This window comes from Diceros bicornis, chromosome 19 (genome assembly GCF_020826845.1).
Source record: "Diceros bicornis minor isolate mBicDic1 chromosome 19, mDicBic1.mat.cur, whole genome shotgun sequence".
NCBI classification, from domain to species: Eukaryota; Metazoa; Chordata; class Mammalia; order Perissodactyla; family Rhinocerotidae; genus Diceros; species Diceros bicornis.
Window position 1 is genome coordinate 44239801 of NC_080758.1, and position 20015 is coordinate 44259815.

The window sequence follows — 20015 nt, forward strand, 5'->3', positions numbered from 1 at the left end:
TCCAGCCTAATACAGGCTTCACTGGCCTTCTAAAATAGCTTGTCTAAAAGACGAGCCAAGAAGGTGTGGGCAGGCAGAGACAACTCTAAAGAAGCCATGCAGAGGTGCTGCCTGGACTTATCTCAGAGAGAGTAACAGCCCACTTCTTCCTTCAATACGTCTGTTCTCCTACCCCACAGGGTTTTGGAGAATATTAAATAAAATAAGAGAGTTTAAACTCCTTTGAAAAACTTGAAGGCACTCTATTAATTTAGGACACCACCTGTGTTAACCATTAGGAATTAATATTATCTCCTCTTATGTTTAGTGCTTAGAATCTTCTCTGAAATCTGCTGATAAGAGTGACATTGAGGGCAAAAGGCTCAGGTTTGGAAAATACACAATGCCCAGTAGTCCAGGACATGGCTTGGGGCATGGTGACACTTGCCCAGCCTGGCCCTTATGTTGCCTCGATCCTCTTAGCTGGAGAGTACTCCCGGAGTAGAGAAGTTGCTGGAATTTCCAGGAGCAAGAAGGAAGCAATGGTAGGAGGTGTCAAATCCACAATCACAGAACACTCTGTCACTGGAAAAATACGCGACTCTAGAAATCTTAGGAGTATAGAAGCAAGACTGCAAACAATTTTCTGACTTTGCATTTTTTTTTAATTTTTTGAGTGCTAGAGAAATGTTAAATTTCATTAAGTTTTACAACCAGACTTAATATAGACATAAATCCCTTTAATGTTGGTTTCAGTCAAAAGTGAGCTGAACATTATCGTTAAACCAATGCAAGTGGGAGAATTATTTGAGGAAAATCAAAATAGGCACAGTTGGGAACATTCAGTCATGACCATATTAGATGCAAGTAGGCGCGATAGCAAAATTCTTTAGGCTCTAACGGACTGGGCTATTTTGCTGCTCAGTTTCCATACAGATGAGCTTTGTTCTGGGGCAATATGGTTGCAGTTTGAGAGTCTATCTGGGGAAGCTCATTTCCCTTTCGTTAGTCCATGAGCACAGTGCAATTTTAGCTAATACGGTTACACAGCTCCTGGCTGGGTTATTGGGTTAAATGCCTTCAGGGAAAGCAGCAAACCAGAATAAAGGGACAAATTCGATGTAGTTTCTTGTTCTGAGTTCTTATAGCTGTGGAATTACCTTGGCGATTAATCATATGCCATGCTGTACCCATGATCATAAACTCCTACTGTTTGATGTATTACTTAAGTCTGGTATTACTTGACATTTCACAGGGGACACCTTGTCTCCCTGGTACAATTTCTTTGAGGTCTGAGAGTATATATGATTATAACTAGAGAGACCTATTTCTTACCGTGGCTCATAGACATGCTAGCACTTATATAGTGCGTTTGTGTGAAATTGAAAAAGAGCTCCCTACCGATGGGTGAGTTGCAAAAAAACACCGTCCCTCTGGGCAAATAAATTAGAAAATGTGCCCCCTCTGGGCAGACAAATGAGAAAAAGGTGGCTCCTCTGGGCTCACCAATTATTTTTCAAAGCCCTGCCCCAGGGCACATGGCTTGGGGAGGCCAGGGCAGCTCGCAGTTGCTCCCGTGGGGCATGCACCCTTATGCAAGGCACGACCTGCGTGACTGTATGTGGCAGCCCTGATTACAGATACCACTTTCCTAATTTTATAGTCAAACTCAGTTTGCTCTTCTGTGGTCCAAAAATATCCATTCAATCACACCAGCAGACCCCCATATTACATGTATTGGCCTACTATGAGAGTCCCATCTTGTCAGAATGCTGATGCAGCATCACTTGTAAAATTGAAAGATGCATGAGGCCTTGTATGGCAGACAGCACAGGTACCCATATCACCTGGGCAATTAACCTCTGCATGCCAGAGGGCCACTTACTGTAGACACCTACTACTCTCTGTCCAGGGTGATGTCTGACCACGGGAACAGACAGACATGTGTTGATGGATAGAAAGAACTAGAGGATTGGTGCCCCTAGGAGCAGCCTTCAACCAATGCTGGGCAGGACGTTAGTGGAAACAATGGTGGGGCTCCGTCACCACCCCCGTGGGATGAGATGGTTCTACTGCCTCCATGAGCACCCCAGTGGGCTGAGCCCCAGTTTCTGACCACTGTAACGCCAGATAACCCACATGTGATTGACATGAATCCTGAAGAAGTAAACTTCAAACTCCTAGCATTGTAATGAGGCTAGTTTATATCAGATTCCTTTTCAGTAGCTACAGCTCCCCTACAGAGAAGGGGACACAGGACAGGCATGTCTCAGAGCAAAGGAGTCTCCTCAGGATGATCAGGATGGGATGATATGCTGTAGTGCAGGCCTCAGGCTATCAGAGGGCAGCCTGGGAGCCCAAGAGGCCTAGGATGCCAGTCAAGGATTTGCAAACTCTTTCTATAAGAGATAGTAAATATTTTAAGATTTGTGGGTTTCTGTCACAACTAAAGTCTGCTGTTGTAGTGCAAAAGCAGCCATAGGCAATCCGTAAACAAATGGACATGGCTATGTTCCAATAAAACTTTATTTACAAAAACAGGTGGTGGGCCAGATTGGGTCTGTGGGACATATTTTGTGACCTTTGCTGTAGGAGATCAAAGACAGAGAATGACACAGAAGGAGAAGGAAAAGATGAGAGAACGCCCACACTGTGTTGGGCAATGTGCTCGTCAGCTTACATCCATTCCTTTCTTTTATCCTCACAGCAACCAAGTAGTTGCAGTTTTATCATCTGCATTTTAAAGATGAGGAAACTATGGTTTCCAGAAAACAAGAAAATTGCCAAGGCCAAGCAGTCTGAAGGGTTCAGTCTCAAGGGTCTCAAGCTTCTCTGAGAATGTTAAAGTGATGGGCATGGTTACCACTGGGTTTACCACCAACTTGCACAGTGAGACCAGCCCAGAGTTGGCGTGTGCCATTTGTCAGCCTGTGCCTTTGATGGCCGCACAAATGCAATGCCTCAGATATAACAAGTCAGAAGATTTCGTGAAAATAAGTAAGTCCCTTGTCCTTTCTTAGCTTAGTGTGCAGGCAGGCAGTCTGAGGGAAAAGTGCACAGTGCAAACAGCAGCCAAATCTGTAGTTATTCAACTTCCTTGCTAAAAGCTAATCTAATCTTGCTTTCTGACTATGCATTCAAATATTCCGAAATTAAGCCTTGGAATTATTAAATACCAGAGGTGTTTTCCCCCTGCACTCAACTTTTATAAGAAAAAATGAGCCATCATCAGAACTTTCTTCCAGAAATAACTTCCAGGGAAGCCCTGAGGTCACTTTGGATTCAGCCCAATCTCCTTTTCTGTGTGATGGTACAATGATAATTCAAGTTCTTAATGATGACTCTGAATCATCCTGATCCTGAATCATCAATGATTAAATTATGTTCACTAAACAGTTAGTACTTTTTAAAGCAAGAAAATAGACTAATGCATTTTAGGAAGAAGTTAGAAAAGTCCAAACCAAAACAAGCGTCCAGCTTAGCCTAGGATGACCAGAGCATTAAATTTATGGAGACGTCACTTCTCCCAAATGTTCACGTAATTCAAGCCCAGTTTAATTTATTCCTGTACACAAATAATTTTATGGAAGACAACACTGTAATTCAAATCAATAAATGATTAGGTTTTGGCTATAAAGGTGTAAACAGAACCCTTGCAAAAAATTGGTCATTGTTCTTTCTTGCTATCAACCATTTGATTTTTAGCCAGAAAACATACAGCCAAGCAAGAACAACTGTTTGCCTTCCTTGATACTCAATATAGACTGTTACTCAAGGAATTAAGCATTAGTCATCAAATTAATTGTAAAGACAACAAAATAATTAGAGTTCCTAAGTCATCATCCATTCCAACGTTCAGAGGTGAATTTGACCCTAGACAACACACGGTCTTTCTTCTTGTTATGAAAGGGGTCTCGTGGCTCCGTGGATTCTGGGCTACAAGTTCTGCTGTCAGAATTCTCTGATTCCTCCCCCTGGCCCCCACCCACCTCAGGGCGAGCCGTCTTCTCTGGTTGGAAATAGGAGCCAAAAGGCCTCGGCTCAGCCCACAGGTGAAAGTAACAAGCCAGAAAGGTGAGCCAGGGTGGAAAATGTATGAAACTGGTCAATTGCTCAGGCAGCAAATACAAAGGAGCAGAAAATTCTGATTTTACTTTTCTCTAATTGAATTTAATTTCTATTTGCCAGCCTAATTGCACTAATGGTGAAAACTTGACCTTGGTCAACTCAGGTTTTGCCCCTCTCTTCCTGTCTCTAGATTTGCCCTCCAGCTTCAAAGGACTAACACAGCCTTAAGGAGAGGGGAGCAGGGGTCCTGGTGCTGGAGTCTCATCCTCTGTCCACCTGGGTCTACTGCTGCATCCCCATTCCCACCCACCTGGGTCATCAGCTCACGCAGATTCTGCCTAAACCCTGGATTCTCCTTGTCCTGACCCCTGAACTTTCAAGGCCAGCTGGTTCTCCCTGTCATGTTCTCACCAATCTCAGCCTCCCGCAGAATATTCTGCTGCTCTCTGCTCTGCACTGGGGGTCATGGGAATGCAGAGTGGGGTCGCCCAAGCCTCTCAGCTAACATGCCTCTCAGAACCACTTCCGATCTGCGGCTCCATGCCCCTGTCCTAAGATGAGTCTCAGACCTCTCTGCGGTTGGACATTGCGACATACCCCCTCCCACTCCAAGAACACAGCTCAGAAGAAAGAGGGAGCTCTCAGGGCCCACAGTGGCTACTCGATGAATTTTCTATCCAACTTGCCTTAGACCAGGGAATTTCAGTCTCTTCTATGGAGAAACAAACCAGGCTTAGCAAATAGTCTTCTGAATCTATTGCTTAAATTTGAACCTCAGCTTTGAAACCCAAAGCAAAAAGTATTAACCTGTGTTTCTCTTGATATTTCTACCTCATCAACTCTACCTAAGAATGCTCTTGTCTGAAAAATTCAGGGAAGGCTAGGGGTAACAGAACATACTTAGGAAAGACAAATAAGTTACTATTTCAAAATAGAATCCCTCAAAAGAACTGAGATCCAAATATCTCAAGAAAAGTCAAGGGAAAAAATGCCGAAACTGCGAGAGTCTCCCAGAGACAAGGATTATAGACCAGACAGAGAATTAAACTGTGAAAGGTTAATGAAAGCAGTGCGGGATCTGAGTGGAGAAGGCGGAGCAGAGCTGGAGACTTGCCGATAATTACGGCTAGTTATGGCTAGTGGAGGCGGGAAGAGGTCATCGCTAAAGACCAGGTGCTGAGGGAAGACCTAGATTCTGGAACAAAGGATAGATGTAGTCAAGACGCAAGATACAATGTCTGGTCCAAATTTTGAATAGACTAGTGGGGGGTGGGAGAATGAGGAATTGTTTTTCAATAGGTATAAATTTTTTATTATGCAAATGAATAAGTTCTAGAGCTTTGCTGTGTAACACAGTCAATAATACAGTACTGTGCACTTTAAAATATGTTAAGAGGATAGACCTTACATTAAATATTCTACCAAAAAAAAAAAAAACACAGATACAAAAGAACACAAGGGAGTTTGGGGAGGTGATGGATATGTTTAGAACCTTGGTTGTGGTGATGGTATCACGTGTATCCATATGCCCAAAATCATCAAGATGTGTACATTCAATGTGTGGAATATTTTAAATATCAATTATACCTTAATAACGTTAAAAAATTTAAATTAAAAAAATTTTTAAAAACAAATTTCAGGATGACTTCTGCCCGAAGCACAACATTTAAATAAATTAGGGTTACAGTTGTTATAATTACAACTACTGGTGACTGGTAGCTCTTTGTTATCCAGCAAATGGAAACACAAACTAATGGAATTAGTCAATTTGCTCTGGAAAACGTTATATCACTAATACACTAGGTTTACAAACTAAAGTGTGTCACAAACTAAAGTATTTTACCCCATAAAGGAGCACAATTCCTGAAAATGTCTCAGGACCCCTGGAATTGAGAAATGCCCAAGCCCTTAGGCATCTAACCCAGTGTTTCCTAGCCCAGTGTATACTGTGGACCAGGAAACCATCCAGGGTCTCTACTGCAGACCTCAAAAACAAAGGAGAGAAGAATAGGGTGAGGAGAGAGGACCTTCACTGAGCCCAGCAGCCCTGGGCAAGCAGAGAAGGCAGTGGAGAAAGAATGGATTAGTCACCAAATGGTGGTGGATCATCTCCCATCATAGACCAAAATAAAAGGCCAACCAACTAAAGATCTAAGCGGAAAAAATTAAAACATGAAATCACATCAAGACAATTCAAGTGAATATGTAATTGATTTCTGTGGGGAAAGACTCACAATTTTCATTTTTTCAATGGAAAAAAATGGAAGTGTTGGATTGCACAGAATCTAAACTTCTAACCATATACTGTAGGGTGTAAGAGTTCTCCCAGTTTGCAATCGTATATTTTTATTTGATTGATGTCTGTCCCCCAACTAGGCTGTAAGTTACACAAGTGCAGGGATGTCGCCATTGTATTCCCGTACTTGGAAAAGTCTCTGCGTACATTAGACTCTTAATGATAAAACGCTGAGTGAACAAGTGAGATTGATATTGTGGACAACGTTAGGGGCTTGGGCAGGGGTTTAACACCCGTAAGTGTCAAGGAGACAAGACTTACGTCAGTCTGGAGCAGGGATCTGGAAGGGAGCCTTCTGCATAAAGCAAGAAAACTCTAGAAGCCGCCTCACTTGTACCATAAGAACTAGGACATTCTGGCCATCAGCCCAAGGAAGTTTAACAAAAGCCCTGGTTTCTGGGTGAACTCCATTTACTCCATTTACCCACGATGGGTAACTCGACTTAAAATGGAGTCCTGGAGAGCGCAAGACTCAAATTTGCTAGCCCCTTGAAGGCCTGAAATACGGTAGGAGAAGGAAGCCTGGCAAAGGGAGGATAGAAAACTCCAAGGCCACACTTCAGCTCTGTGACCATTTTGTAAGGGCCAGTCCAGAGCAGGACATTGACACAGCGCCCAGGGAGGGACCATCAACATGAAACAGCAGCGTCTCGCAACGTTTTCTCTTGCCTGTGCCTCTGGCCTAATTGACCTAATGAGACACCTTGTGTCTTTCAGAATGCCGAAGCGAGTTACGACTTCAGCAGCAACGACCCTTATCCTTACCCCCGATACACAGACGACTGGTTTAACAGGTAAACTGGGCCTCACGACGTGTCTTTGACTTTAGGTTCGGGGGTTTCATTTTGCTCTGTTTTGTTTTTAAGGCTTGACTATCGCCAGCAAAATAATCTCAGTGTTTCACTAGATTATATTGTGATTTTTCTTCTTTGTGGCTACATTCTCTAAATTCTTGGATTTTTTTAATATTGCAATGTTCCTCCAGAATTATCTTTTGACTATTTCATTGTGTTGAACCAGGAATTATTTGCCACTTTCATCTATTAAAGGTAAAAGGAAATAGAAATAATATGAAATCCTTCCTCAATCCACCACAAGGTGATTTAACACATGCTGATTTCACTTGATCTGTTGAAACTACTGCAGAGGAATTTTTGCCTCACGGGTCTGCATCTGTGTGTTGTTGGAAAGTGTTTCTGCCGTAACCTTGTCACAGCTCGTGTAGTCCCTTTCAACAGAACAGTAAGTGGCAGAGGTTTGAAGTATTGCTTACCATGCAAAACTACCCAATGGTCCATCCAAAGATGTGACTTCTCCTCAGCCTCTCTTGCAACTAAACATATAACTGCAGTCTATTTTTTCCCCAAGTAAAATTCTTGCCTAAATGGTTGATTGCATTTAAAAAATATCAAGAAATAAAGATGTATGGTTTGCTCAATCAAAGAATATTATACTTTTGGGGCCAGCCCCATGGTGTGGTCGTTAAATTCAGTGTGCTCTGCTTTGGTGACCTGAGTTCTCAGGTTCAGATCCCAGGTGTGGACCTACACCACTCATCAGCCATGCTGTGGCAGCGACTCACGTATAAAGTGGAGGAAGATTAGCACAGATGTTGGCTCAGGGCTAATCTTCCTCAAGCAAAAAAAAAAGAAAATTATACTTTGTAAACCTAGTGCTTTCATGTTATTGATGTTATTGGGTGAAGTTGATGTGAACATACAAACTTCAATTAATAGTATAAAATTGTAGTATGTGTACAGCACTTTACTCATTTCTTTTACTTCTCATGGCAAACTCATGGTAGATAAAATAAGTGTTGTCATTCTTAGTTTAGTGATAAGGAAACAAGCTCAGAAAGGTTGAGTAACTTCCCTGTTCAAATAATTAGTATATATCAAAGCCAACACTTGAACCCAAGCTTCCTGAATGTTTCTAAATCCAAATTGCACCATTCTGTTATAAGTATTACTTTTATTCTAACAGACAATAAGCATGATGGCCAGAGAGCAGCCAGGGACAGCTTCCCAGTGGACTGGGGAGCATAAACTCTGTCTCTCCAGTTAGCAAGTTGACCTAAGAATGTCTAGGGTACAGACAGGGCATGTGGATTGGGGGGCTTGACAATTACAGAAAATGCAGAAAATAATAAAGAAGGAAATACAATTCAAATTTGTAACATTTTAAAAAGATCATGGCTGATGTCCAATAGCACAATTCACTCTCTATCAACTTCATCTTCAGCTTTAAAATTATCATACAGTGTTTGGAAGTGTGTGTTTAGGGGTTAAGAATGTATAAAAAAGGTCTGAGAAATTTGACATGAAGTGTCTCTTACCTCCATGACTTGCAACCCTGGATCCTAGTATATGCTTAGTGAATAAACCATTTTCAGACACAGGGATGTGAAGTTACCAAATAGATGTCACTAAGCCAAGGGAGAGACATAATTGGTAATGGTAGTCTGGAACATTGTGTCAAGAAGGCATGAGGAGGTGCCTGGCTTCAGCGTGATTGATTACCAACCGTCCACACAATATCAGAAAGGGCAGTAGCCCACATGTGTGCCAGCTGTGTGCCATCACTCTGCAGCTAGTAAGTACTAAATTCATCTTTGATGGATTGATCCAGTCACAAAAATTTAACCAACAGAATGGTTTCACCACCTACCCCATTTTCTTAACCCAAACACAGCCTCCTCCAAGCAACTCTTCCTGTGTGATATGCTGGAAGAATATTCTTTTCAAAAAAGGAGGAAATGTCTTCCATCTGAAATATTTTCATTTGCAAACTTGTTCTTGAAAGTTTAATTTTAAACTTGCTAAAATCCTCTAACTAGGACTAATTGGTGCTTAGTGCAATAAAATTCTTCATTGTCAGTGGTACAAATTCCCAAGTGTCCAATTGCCTGAGACACAGTCATCGTGAGTCAGGCAAGCATGATCCTTGCCTCTTAGGGAGCCAATGACTCAAGACACAGTGTCCACTTTGACCAATAAATGGGGCTTTTTTCAATTAAGTCATTTTCAAAGATCCTCATCCACCATGGCTTGTTAGATTGGATGGTGCCGTAGTTCAAATCATGGCCTCTCAACACATAAGTACCATTGTAAATGATTATGGGAGGAAGAAAGGTCAAAGTTCAAGTCCGCAGCACTGGGAAGATCCGTGGTCTGAAAGATTAGCTCTGTCCTGACGATGTTTCCTGCTTGGCACAAGGAGAATTAGAAGAGAGCATCATTCCCATGAGTGTAGGATACATTTTTTAAAAATTCCCCCTTGGATGAAATATGCCTGGTATTTTCTTCAATACAACTTAGGGTTTGGAGCAGGAAGGAGGAGAATGACTAGGGGTATAGAGGAAATAAAATCAGTGTGAATTAATCATTGTTAAAGCCGGGCAATGAGTACATGAGATTTTACTCTACTTTCGTGTATTCTGATATTTTCCATCATAAGAAGTAAATTTAAAAGCATAGGGCATAAAAAGAGGCAATAAACAGAACTAGGACTTTAGTTTGGTACTTGTGAAAATATCAGTTTTGGTGTGCAAGCTTCTGAGGAGCTTGCAATGTCCTATGAGGAGGCGGCAGATGCCCGCATCACTACAGTGCTGAGTGTAGCCAGGGCTAAAATAACACAAGGAAAACTAACCCCTATTAAGCAGTTACTATGTTTAAGGCACTGTTTTAAGTGCTTTGCATGTATTAATTTAATTAAGTCTCATAATAACTCTCTGAAATAGGTATTATCATTATTATCCCCATTTTGGAAACTGAGGCACAGAAAAGTTAAGTAACTTGTGCAAGGTGACACAGCTAATAAGTGGTGGAGACAGGATTTGACACCAGCGAAGGGGGCATTACATGCACTGCCTCATGATAAAGACACCTTGGAGAGCATGGAGAAATGCAAAATTATCTCTGGCTGGGGAAGCTGGGTCAGGCTTCCATGAAGAGGTGACATTTGGTCTAGGATTTAAATGAAGGTAATAGGGAGAGTTGGGGGGGCAAGTGTATTCTGGAGTGAGGGTACAGTTTAGGTGAAGAAGGGGAGGCAGGAAGTGCAGACATGTTCAGAAGATGGTCTGGATAACTGGTCTGGGAGTTAGAGACTGGTGCACAGGGCAGCATTCTAAGAAGGCTTCACAGAAGAGGTGGGCATGAAAGGTTTGGACAGGCTGCTAGGAGAAAGGAGAAAGAGAGATTTTGCGTTTGGGTAGGAAACTGGACCGGGGGCGTAGACAAGGACCAGTCTCCCGTTGCACTCAAGGAATGTGCTACCCAGAGGATCCGGGAGCCTTAAGCCCAGCACTGGCCAGGGTTTCCTGCCAATCCAGCATGAATCTCTGGCTACTGTGCAGCCACCGAGGCATTCTGCCTTCAGGTATTCTCTTCTGCACATGGGCACCAAATCCAGTGCCCCATGCCTGTTCAGCAGAATTGGGGCTCTCAAAAAACACTCGTTTCAACACACCAAAACTCCAATAAAGGGCTGACTGAGCAGTGGGCTTGCTGCAATTGCTCTTCTAGCCACACTGCCTGCCACAAAAGCCAGTTAGAACTCAGAACCAAGTGCTGCCCCGGACAAGGCAGCAGCTCTCCATCACAGGGTTCTCATCGCTGTGGAAAGCAAACAATAAAACGCACGGCAAGGGGCACTCTCAAGCAAGCAAGAGAGTGTTCCCTTCGGTTGGGAAACTGAGTTCAATAGCAGCATGTCTCCTGGGCTTTCCTGACACTGAACCATCTTATCATACCCTCTGTACTCATTTGTTACCTTGTTTCCCTTCAAGTGTACAGTTCTTTAAGAATACATTTAAAACTCGGAGCCAAGGACTCTTTATGAAAGCTAACGTCATACATATGCAGAACTGCTTTTGAGGGCTGTGCATAATATTAGAATATCTTGCCCTGTGCTTAATTTGATTTTGTAGGATTATTCCTTTTTAAGCAGAGCAAGTGTGTTTATTCTACTGTGAACCATTTTATAATTATATGCAATATCTGAGCTCCAGGGATATATTTGAAACACAATTGAGAAGTTTGGAAAAGGAAATTTCTTACGATCAGAGATATACAGATGGGCTAGCTTACAATCAGAGAAATACAGATGGCCAAGCAAAATAAGAAAAAGAAGAAGAAGAAGGATAGTAGTAATAATAACCCAAATTGCAAAAAGGTAGAGAATAATACACATTTAACAGCATCAATAATGTGCAAAACAGATATAACTGATTTGCTGGTATCAGGATCTGGCATCACATTTTTTTCCTTGCTGGCATTCAATTTTTTCCTTTATTTTTTTATTCTTTCTTTTCGTTTTATTGTATCTATATGAGAAGATGGATGCTAGATGAATGTATTGTGGTAATCATTTCACAATATATGTAAGTCAAACCATCATGCTGTACCCCTTAAACTTACACAGTGATGTATGTCAATTATTTCTCAATAAAACTGGAAAAAAAATATTGATTGGCTGGTTGATGGGTGAGTGGCACACCCTCTGGTCCGTGCCAAGATACTGAGTGGCCTTGATATCTGTCCATTTTAGAGCTGCCTGCTTCTCCCAAGGTTTGCAGCCCACGCTTTGTCAATAATCTTCCAGCCTTGCTCGGTTTTGGGTCAATGTTTGATGATGCATTGCAGATCTGTATTCCATTACCGTGCTGCTGTCCATAAAAATCCCTCTTGCATAGCATTTCTTTGACAGGCGTTCACCGCTGAAATGTCATCCCTGCCACCGGCAATATTTATGGAGCATCACAGGGTGCAGCACACTCTATCTATTAAGCCCTAAAGAGTAAGAGATTCTGGATTAGATGTAATTCCTGGCTGCAAAAAGTTTACTATAAATTCAGGAAGAGAGAAGACATTTAATATTCAAGCAACCAAAATGGGGGGAAGGAAGAAGGGTAAATGGATGCTGAGGAACGTTTTTCTCTGTGAGCTCATTTAATTGACAGCATTAGTTAAACCATCAAATGAGAAAGATTTTCAGTGATTAACTTTTTTTTCTTATTAAAAGTCATATTTCATCTTGAAGGACCCTGTGAGACAGGCCAAAGAAGAGCATGTGAGAAGAATGGCCCTCTCTGGTTGGCTATTGGCACACTGATGGAAACAGATACTTTACCCTGGTGACACTTAATGGCTTAGAAATAGATGAACATCTTTCCCTTCTGTCTTTATGGACTAATTCTGAAATCACCTCCTGGATAATAAAATTCCAAGTGCTTTCAAAGACGTAACCTAACTCTTTCTTTCATGTGAGCTTTGAGACTGCCTCATAAGCCGATATTAGCTCAAAGGTTGCTGCTTGCAATCAACCCTCTTTCCATCCAAACCAGAGCACAGAGAAATCCAACACAGTTTAATTTTGTGAGCCATTCTGAGCCACTGGAGAAATATCACAAAGTTTTCTTTTTTATTTCTAGTGCCCTACCTGGATTACACAAGTCTTTATTATTTAAATTTTCCCCTTCAGCTAAAAGAAATAGATATAACACAGATCTGGGGGTTGTGGAGAGAATTACATAGATTGGAAAAGAAATATCTTTATGTTTGTATAATCATTTCTCCTTTGGAAACCAATGTTGTGCATGTCATGTAGGGGGATTTTATGGTACTCAGGTGGCAATAATTCTTTTCTTAAGAGAGAAAAATACAGCAGATTATGATGGACAAATGTAGGGTGATGTTAATTGCGTGGTAGGGAATAAGTGATCCCTAAATCAGTTTCCTCCAGCTGCAAGATGGAACTAAAACTCTTCCTTGAAATTTTGTATGAGGGACTAGAGACATGTATACAGAGCACTCAGTACCGATCATGGCAAATAGTAGGCACGCCCTTAATGGCAGCAAATGTAATTGTGAAATTCAGTGAAGGGATTTCTACAGGAGCTAAGTCAAAGATTTTCCAACTAAATAGAAAATGAGAATTTATGCCAAAGAAGGAAATGGATGGCCCAGCCATTCACCCTTCTTTCTCAGACATTCATTCTCCCATCTGAACTTTACAGAAACTAGATAACAGTCAACTCAAGGTTAACCTTTCTGTCAAGAGTCTGGTGCCTGTGTTTCTGCATTGCTGATTGAAAGAGGAGTTATATCCAAAGATAGCTTGTATGCTTGAGACAAGGTTGATCTTTTGGGAAAATTGAAAACCTAGCATATAGCCTCAAAAAGACAAAGAACTTCTTCACTTCTCCAGAAAGCACTGGTTGCTTGCCAGCAGACCCTGGGTTTTCCCCATAAGCAGCTGTACATTCTTACCTATCTAAACCTTGGGACTCTTCAGACCCCAAAGTCTTACTGTGTAGAGCTCATTGGACATTAACCAGCAAACATGATTGATGCCAAAGTAGCTGGGTAATCTCTGCATGTCAGCTCTAATGTATCTAACACTGAAGCATCTTTCTCCAGAGATATGACTGAAAAGACCATAGCTGGCCACTGTGGAACTTTGGTTGTCTAAGAATCTGTAGGACTAGGGAGACCAGAGACAAGAGGACAAAGACGGCCTCATGTCCATGAACCTGGCCAAGTTGCCCCCTGACTTGCTGAGTAAATCTGCTTTATCCCAAATATCTCTGTGAATCCTAAAACACCACTATATGATGTGGCTGTGGGATATAGAACTAAAGAGTCAATTAAAACAACCATAGGACCAATAGCCAGGAAGGGAATCCAAAGGAAGAGAGAAAAAGAAGAGGGGAAAAACATCTCCAACTCAAAATTACCCTGAAAGCCAAAATTCCAAAATATCTGAAAAGAATGCATCCACAAAATAAAAAAATCAAGACATAAATTTATACCAGGTGAAATTAATTTTATGGACAGCCTTGAAAAAGACTTGAAAATAAATTACGATTAGTTTGGTCAGAGTGACAGATGCATGGATAACATCATTTAAAAGAAAAATAGGGCCAGCCCCAGTGGTCTAGTGGTTAAGTTCGGCCTGCTCCTCCTCAGCGGCCTGGGTTCGGTTCCTGGGTGCAGACCTATGCCACTCATCGGTCAGTGGCCATGCTGTGGTGGTGGCTCCCATACAAAGAGAGGAAGATTGGCAACAGATGTTAGCTCAGGGCAAATCATCCTCAGCAAAAAAAATAAATAAGTAAAAAATAAATGATGTGGGGAACATAAGCAAAAATTAACATGAATATGGAAAAGAACTAATTGCAACTGAAAAATAGTCCAGAGGAATTCCTCTGGAACAAAATATCAATAAATGGTATAAAATCTAGCCTGGGTGCAGTTGAAGAGACAATTATTGAATGGAAGATAACACTGTCTGCTTATCAAAAAACTATAGCAAACATTATTCTTAATGCTGAATCTTTGATGACATTCTCTTTAATGCTGGGACAATTAAGTATGCTACCAATCACCTCTTTTATTTGACACTATGCCACATCTTATAGCCAATGAAATAATTATGAATCTAAGAAAAGGTATATGAGAACATTGAGGAGAAAATCATAAAAAAAAAAGCAATAAAAGAAGTCCTGGATGAATGGAGTGACATACTAAGTTCATGGATAGGAAGATGGACCAATATAAAGATGTCAAATTAATCTATTAATTCAACACAATTTCAACTAATGTCTGAATAGCATTTTTCTGTAAAACTACACAAAATGATCCTAAAATTGACACAGAAAAGCAAAAGGCCAAGAATACAATAAGAGAAGAGGAGGAAAGTGAAGATGAAGAAGAAAAACACAAGAGAAAGGGAAGATCGACAACACAGCTAAGTAGGGAACTTTGCCTACCAGACATCAAAACACTATAAAACCAGGGGGGCCAGCCCTGTGGCATAGTGGTTAAGTGCTCGCACTCCACTGCAGTGGCCCAGGGTTCTCAGGTTCAGATCCCGGGTGCACACCAACGCACTGCTTGTCAAGCCATGCTGTGGCGGCGCCCCATATAAAGTGGAGGAAGATGGGCATGGATGTTAGCTCAGGGCTGATCTTCCTCAAAAAAAAAAAGAAAGAAAAAAACATTATAAAACCAAAATAATTATGAGAGCAGTGTTAGCACAGGGAGAGGAAAAAAAGATCAAAGAAACAAAACAGGGAGCCCAGAAACAGACCCCCACATAAAAAGAAGCTTAACATATGACCAAGACAGCAATAAAAACAATGAGGAAAGGACAGCGTGATGATATTCGATAATGGTACTAGTTGTTCATATGGGAAAATAGGCATCCACCTCACATCTCAAGCTTAAATAAATTCCAGGAGAATTAAGACCTAAACGTATATAAATATTTTAGAATTAAAATGTAGGAAAATATCTTTATGACCCCTGGGGAAGGAATGGATTTCTCAAAGAAGACATTAAACCATAAGGAAAATGAAAGATTGATAAACTTGAGTATGTTAAAATTAAACACTTTTGTTCAACAAAAGTCACAATAAACAAAGTTGAAAGACAAGCCACAGACTAGGAGAAGCTATATGCAACAAGTTTTATGAAAAAATGGATTAGTATCCAAAATACATAAAGAACAGCTATGAATAAATGAAAAAAGATAACTCAATGGAAAAAATGAGTCAAGGTTATGTACAGGCAATTAACAGAAGAGAAAATCTGAGTCAATTCACATAAGAAAAGATGTTCAACCTTCCTAGTAATGAGGAAAATGCAAAATGAAACAATAAAGTGCCATTTCACATCAATTGGGCTAGCAAAAATGGTAAAGTTCTGTGATACTAAACACTGGCAAGGATGCTGGGCAAGAGGAACTCTCCCACTCTGCAGGAGGTGGTATACATCCATACAACCTGTTTTCAGCCCTACATACATACCCCAGAGAAACTCTCTCACATGTGCACAAGGAAATAATATACAAGAATGTTTCTTTTCAAATTATTTGTAATAGCAAGCAAGTTGCAAACAACCTAAATACCTATCATTAGGAGTGTGAATAAATAAATTACAGCATATTTATAAATGGAGTACTACACAGCACTAAAAATGAATGAACCAAAATTCATGAATGAACCTCAGAAATCCAAGTGAATAAAGCAAATTTTAAATAGATCATATATTGTAAAGCATTTATATAGAGTTTGAAAACAAGCAAGCAGTGGCAAATATGCCTATGCATATCTGATTATAAAATAATCACATAAAAACATGCATGGATGTTCCAAAAATCAAGCTTGTATAGTGGTCACCTCTGAGGCAGCAAAGAGGAGACTGGCCTCTGGGAGGGCTTCAATTGTATCTATAAAAATTTATTTCTTTAAAACAATCTAAAGTCTGGAAAACATTAGGTTTTGATAGACTTGAGTGGTGTGATTCATTGTGTTATTCACTGAAATTGTCTGTATTTTAAAAATATTTCATAATTTCAAGTTTGGAAGCAGTAGACCTGAGCTTGAATTCTGATTCTACCTCCTAATTGAGACTTCATATCTCTATGTCTCAGCTTCCTCTTCTTTGAAACGGAGATAATAATGGTTTGTTGTGAGGGTTAAATAAGCCAATGCATGCAGCACTCAGCACAGCACCCGGCTGTTGTAGGTGCCAGTCGATGAGAGTCGTTTCGTTCCTATTGTCTGATATATCTTACTCCATGCCTTGAATGGAGCACATTTATGCTTTTGGCTGGAAAGGGCAGGAGGGATGACCAAATCACTCTAGTGAAGGCCGGCAATGTGGAAGGAAGGCGTGTGCCTGCACTGTGTCTCTGAAGATCCCCAGGGTCAGGATGGGGCCTCGAGTTTTCACTCAGACACCTCAGCAGCCACTGCAGGGAAGCCCCAATGCAGTCATCATGACCATCCAGATCTGAAACCTAGTCCCCCACAGGATAGCTATGGGTTGTCCCTCTAGCCTTGCTTATCCATTGTATCAGTTATCTATTGCCATAATAATGCCACATAACAAATCATCCCAAAACTTAGTAGCTGACAGCAATCAGTATTGATTATTGCTCACAAGTCTATAGGTAGCTGAACAGTTCTGTTCATATGGACCGGCTTTTGTGGCTGGGCTCACCAATGCATCTGTGGTCAGCTGGCAGGTTGGCTGGGGGCTCTCTGGTTTAGGATGGCCTCACTCACACGTCTGGAGGATGGATGGCTGTAGAATGGGGTGACAGGCAAGATGGGTTACATGTCTTTCATCATCAAATAAGCGAGCTCGGGCTTGTCCACACGGCATCTAGGCTGAGTTTCAAGAGAAACAGGAGAAGTTGCAAGTCCTCTTGAGGGTGAGACTTATCATTTGCACCATTCTTTTGGCCAAAGCAAAGTCACAAGGCCAGCCAGATTCAAGGGACGGGGAAACATGCTGCACCTCTTCATGGGAGGAACAGGAAAATCACACTGCCAAGGGCATGGACCCAGGAGAGTGGTGGATTGGGGCCACTTTGGCAATGCCACACTCCCATGACTCCTGCACTTGCCTCCCATTGACCCTCATTATAAGGGAGCTGATCAAGCAGCCAGCATTTTTCCCTTACCCCCTACAGCCATTTTCTCCTGACAGACTCATGTTTTATTCTAGAGGCAAGAGGGAGCTCCTGACCGTTCCTAAGAAAGTAAAGTGACCAAATAAAAATAGATTTGGAAAAAGATTTTCCTGACATTCAGGGGAGCAAGCACATTTGCCTGAGACAATCAGGGTGGCAGGAGAGGGGGGACGGCATTCAAGGCCGTGGGAACAGGGCCTACAAAGACCCCCGGGTGTGAAAAGATACAGTGGCATGAACAATTATAGGGAGTCTCCACTCATTGCTTATAATTAATTAGTGTCGCCTAATTTAGCAATGAAATGTTTCTTCCCATATGTTCCTCCAGAGAGCCCACGACATTGATCTCCCCACTTAAAGGCCAAAATTAAGGATATGGAAGCACTCGGTGTCTTTAATTTGCTCAAGCCGGTTCGAGTGCATCTGTCCTCTGGCCTTGAGTGAGCAGTTTTAGGGCAGAGAGGGGTTTATCACGGTGTAGAGGGCAGTAGACGGCTCAGTAATGGACTGTCGGTCTCAGACCGGGCCCAGCCACCTTCTCACTGTGCGCTTTTGGGCCAGCACCTCTGAGACACACTCCGACATCTGTGAAATGGAGCAGGACCTCCTGAGAGGATTAAAGGGTGAGGGGCAAGAAAAGCACTGAGCACAGCACCTGGTAGTGAGAAAGTGCCCAGGAAACGGCAGGTGGCTGTTCCTCGTCCCAGCTTCTCGGTCGCCAGAGCAGGGCCCATGCGTGAACGGCCTTCGCCAGCACAGGTGTCGGTGAACACAACCACTATTGCAGCCGAGCGCTAATCGCACTCTTCAGGTCTCAGAGAGGAGCTCTCGACAGGCTCATTATTAAATAATAAGTAAATTAGTGCTCAGTCAAATTAGACATGGCATTGATTTTTAAACTTTTATTTAAATATTTATTTGTTCAGCATGAAATAAAGAGCAAGCCAGCCAGCCAAATTTAATCAGTATCCATTAACTTTCCATTTTAAAATATATATGTGCATATATACAAAGTATATATGTACTTCGTATATGGTATGTATTTTACATAAGTATGTATTTAAATATATAATATATGGGTGTGTATATAATGTATAAGTATATATTACATATGAACAATAAGTATATAATTACATACTTTAAAATATACATTTAAAGTATATATACGAATCAATATAAAGGATGTCTATATTTCATTTTCTACATACATATATATATACACACACACACATATGTATCTGCTTCCATGCTGTTTTTCAGAATTTTACTGATCATTTTTTTCAGCATTTGGAATAAGAAGGTAGCCATGAAAGCCACATCCATGACAGACTCTCCCATCAAGTTAAACCATAGCTAAGCATCTTCTCAAAAATCTCAAATGCAATTTACAGAAAACTTAAAGACAATTAGGTGGTGGTTGGCTCAGCACTCTTAAGTTTTCACAGATCTTTTACCACCAGGGCCAACCTCTGCAGTAACTACGAGGTTTACTTGGACACAATATACAGATTTCATTCTTGTTCCAAAGGAAATTTGGAGCCCATAAGATATGCAGACTTTAAGGAGGCAGGATTTACTTTTGCTCATATAGAGGAAAAAAATAGGCGTGTGTGTGTGTATGTATATATACGTATTTTTCAATCCTTGGATGTGATTTTTTGTGTGTGTGTGTGAGGAAGATTGTCCCTGAGCTAACATCTGTTGCCAATCTTCCTCTACTTTATATGTGGGACACCACCTCAGCATGGCTTGATGAGCAGTGCCTAGGTCCATGCCCGGGATCCAAACCTGCGAATCCCAGGCCACTGAAGCAGAGCGCATGAACTTAACCACTACGCTACCAGGCTGGCCCCCCTTGGGTGTGATTTTTAAGGGCTGGTACAACAGCTTTGCTCGACCTAAGAGAGTGTCACAAACAGTGCACTAGTCAACACTGCAGAGATCAAGACTTCCTATGGCCACGCAGCCAGTGAGCCCCTTCCCCGACATTTCCTCACTGAATAGCGAGTGGAAAAGCCAGCCACCACCACCTAGCCCTTCAGCTGGCTGTGCTCACACTGTTCCAGCAGACTTGGTAATGTGACCCATTTAATCCCTTAGCTGCTCCACGGACCATTAAAATGCACTTTTCAGGGTTGGGGCTGGTAGATTCAGATAATTTGTACCACTGGAATCTTCCACATCT

At 41.5% G+C, this 20015-nt stretch overlaps 1 protein-coding gene across 1 annotated transcript in view; it reads left to right on the plus strand.

Annotated features, from left to right (window-relative positions):
• PCSK2 (proprotein convertase subtilisin/kexin type 2) overlaps positions 1 to 20015 on the plus strand; it is a 245249-nt gene that overhangs the window by 170908 nt on the left and 54326 nt on the right. The window contains exon 6 of the mRNA XM_058563265.1: positions 7061 to 7137. Within this exon, the coding sequence (XP_058419248.1) occupies positions 7061 to 7137 (77 nt within the window). The remainder of the gene's footprint in view (positions 1 to 7060; positions 7138 to 20015) is intronic.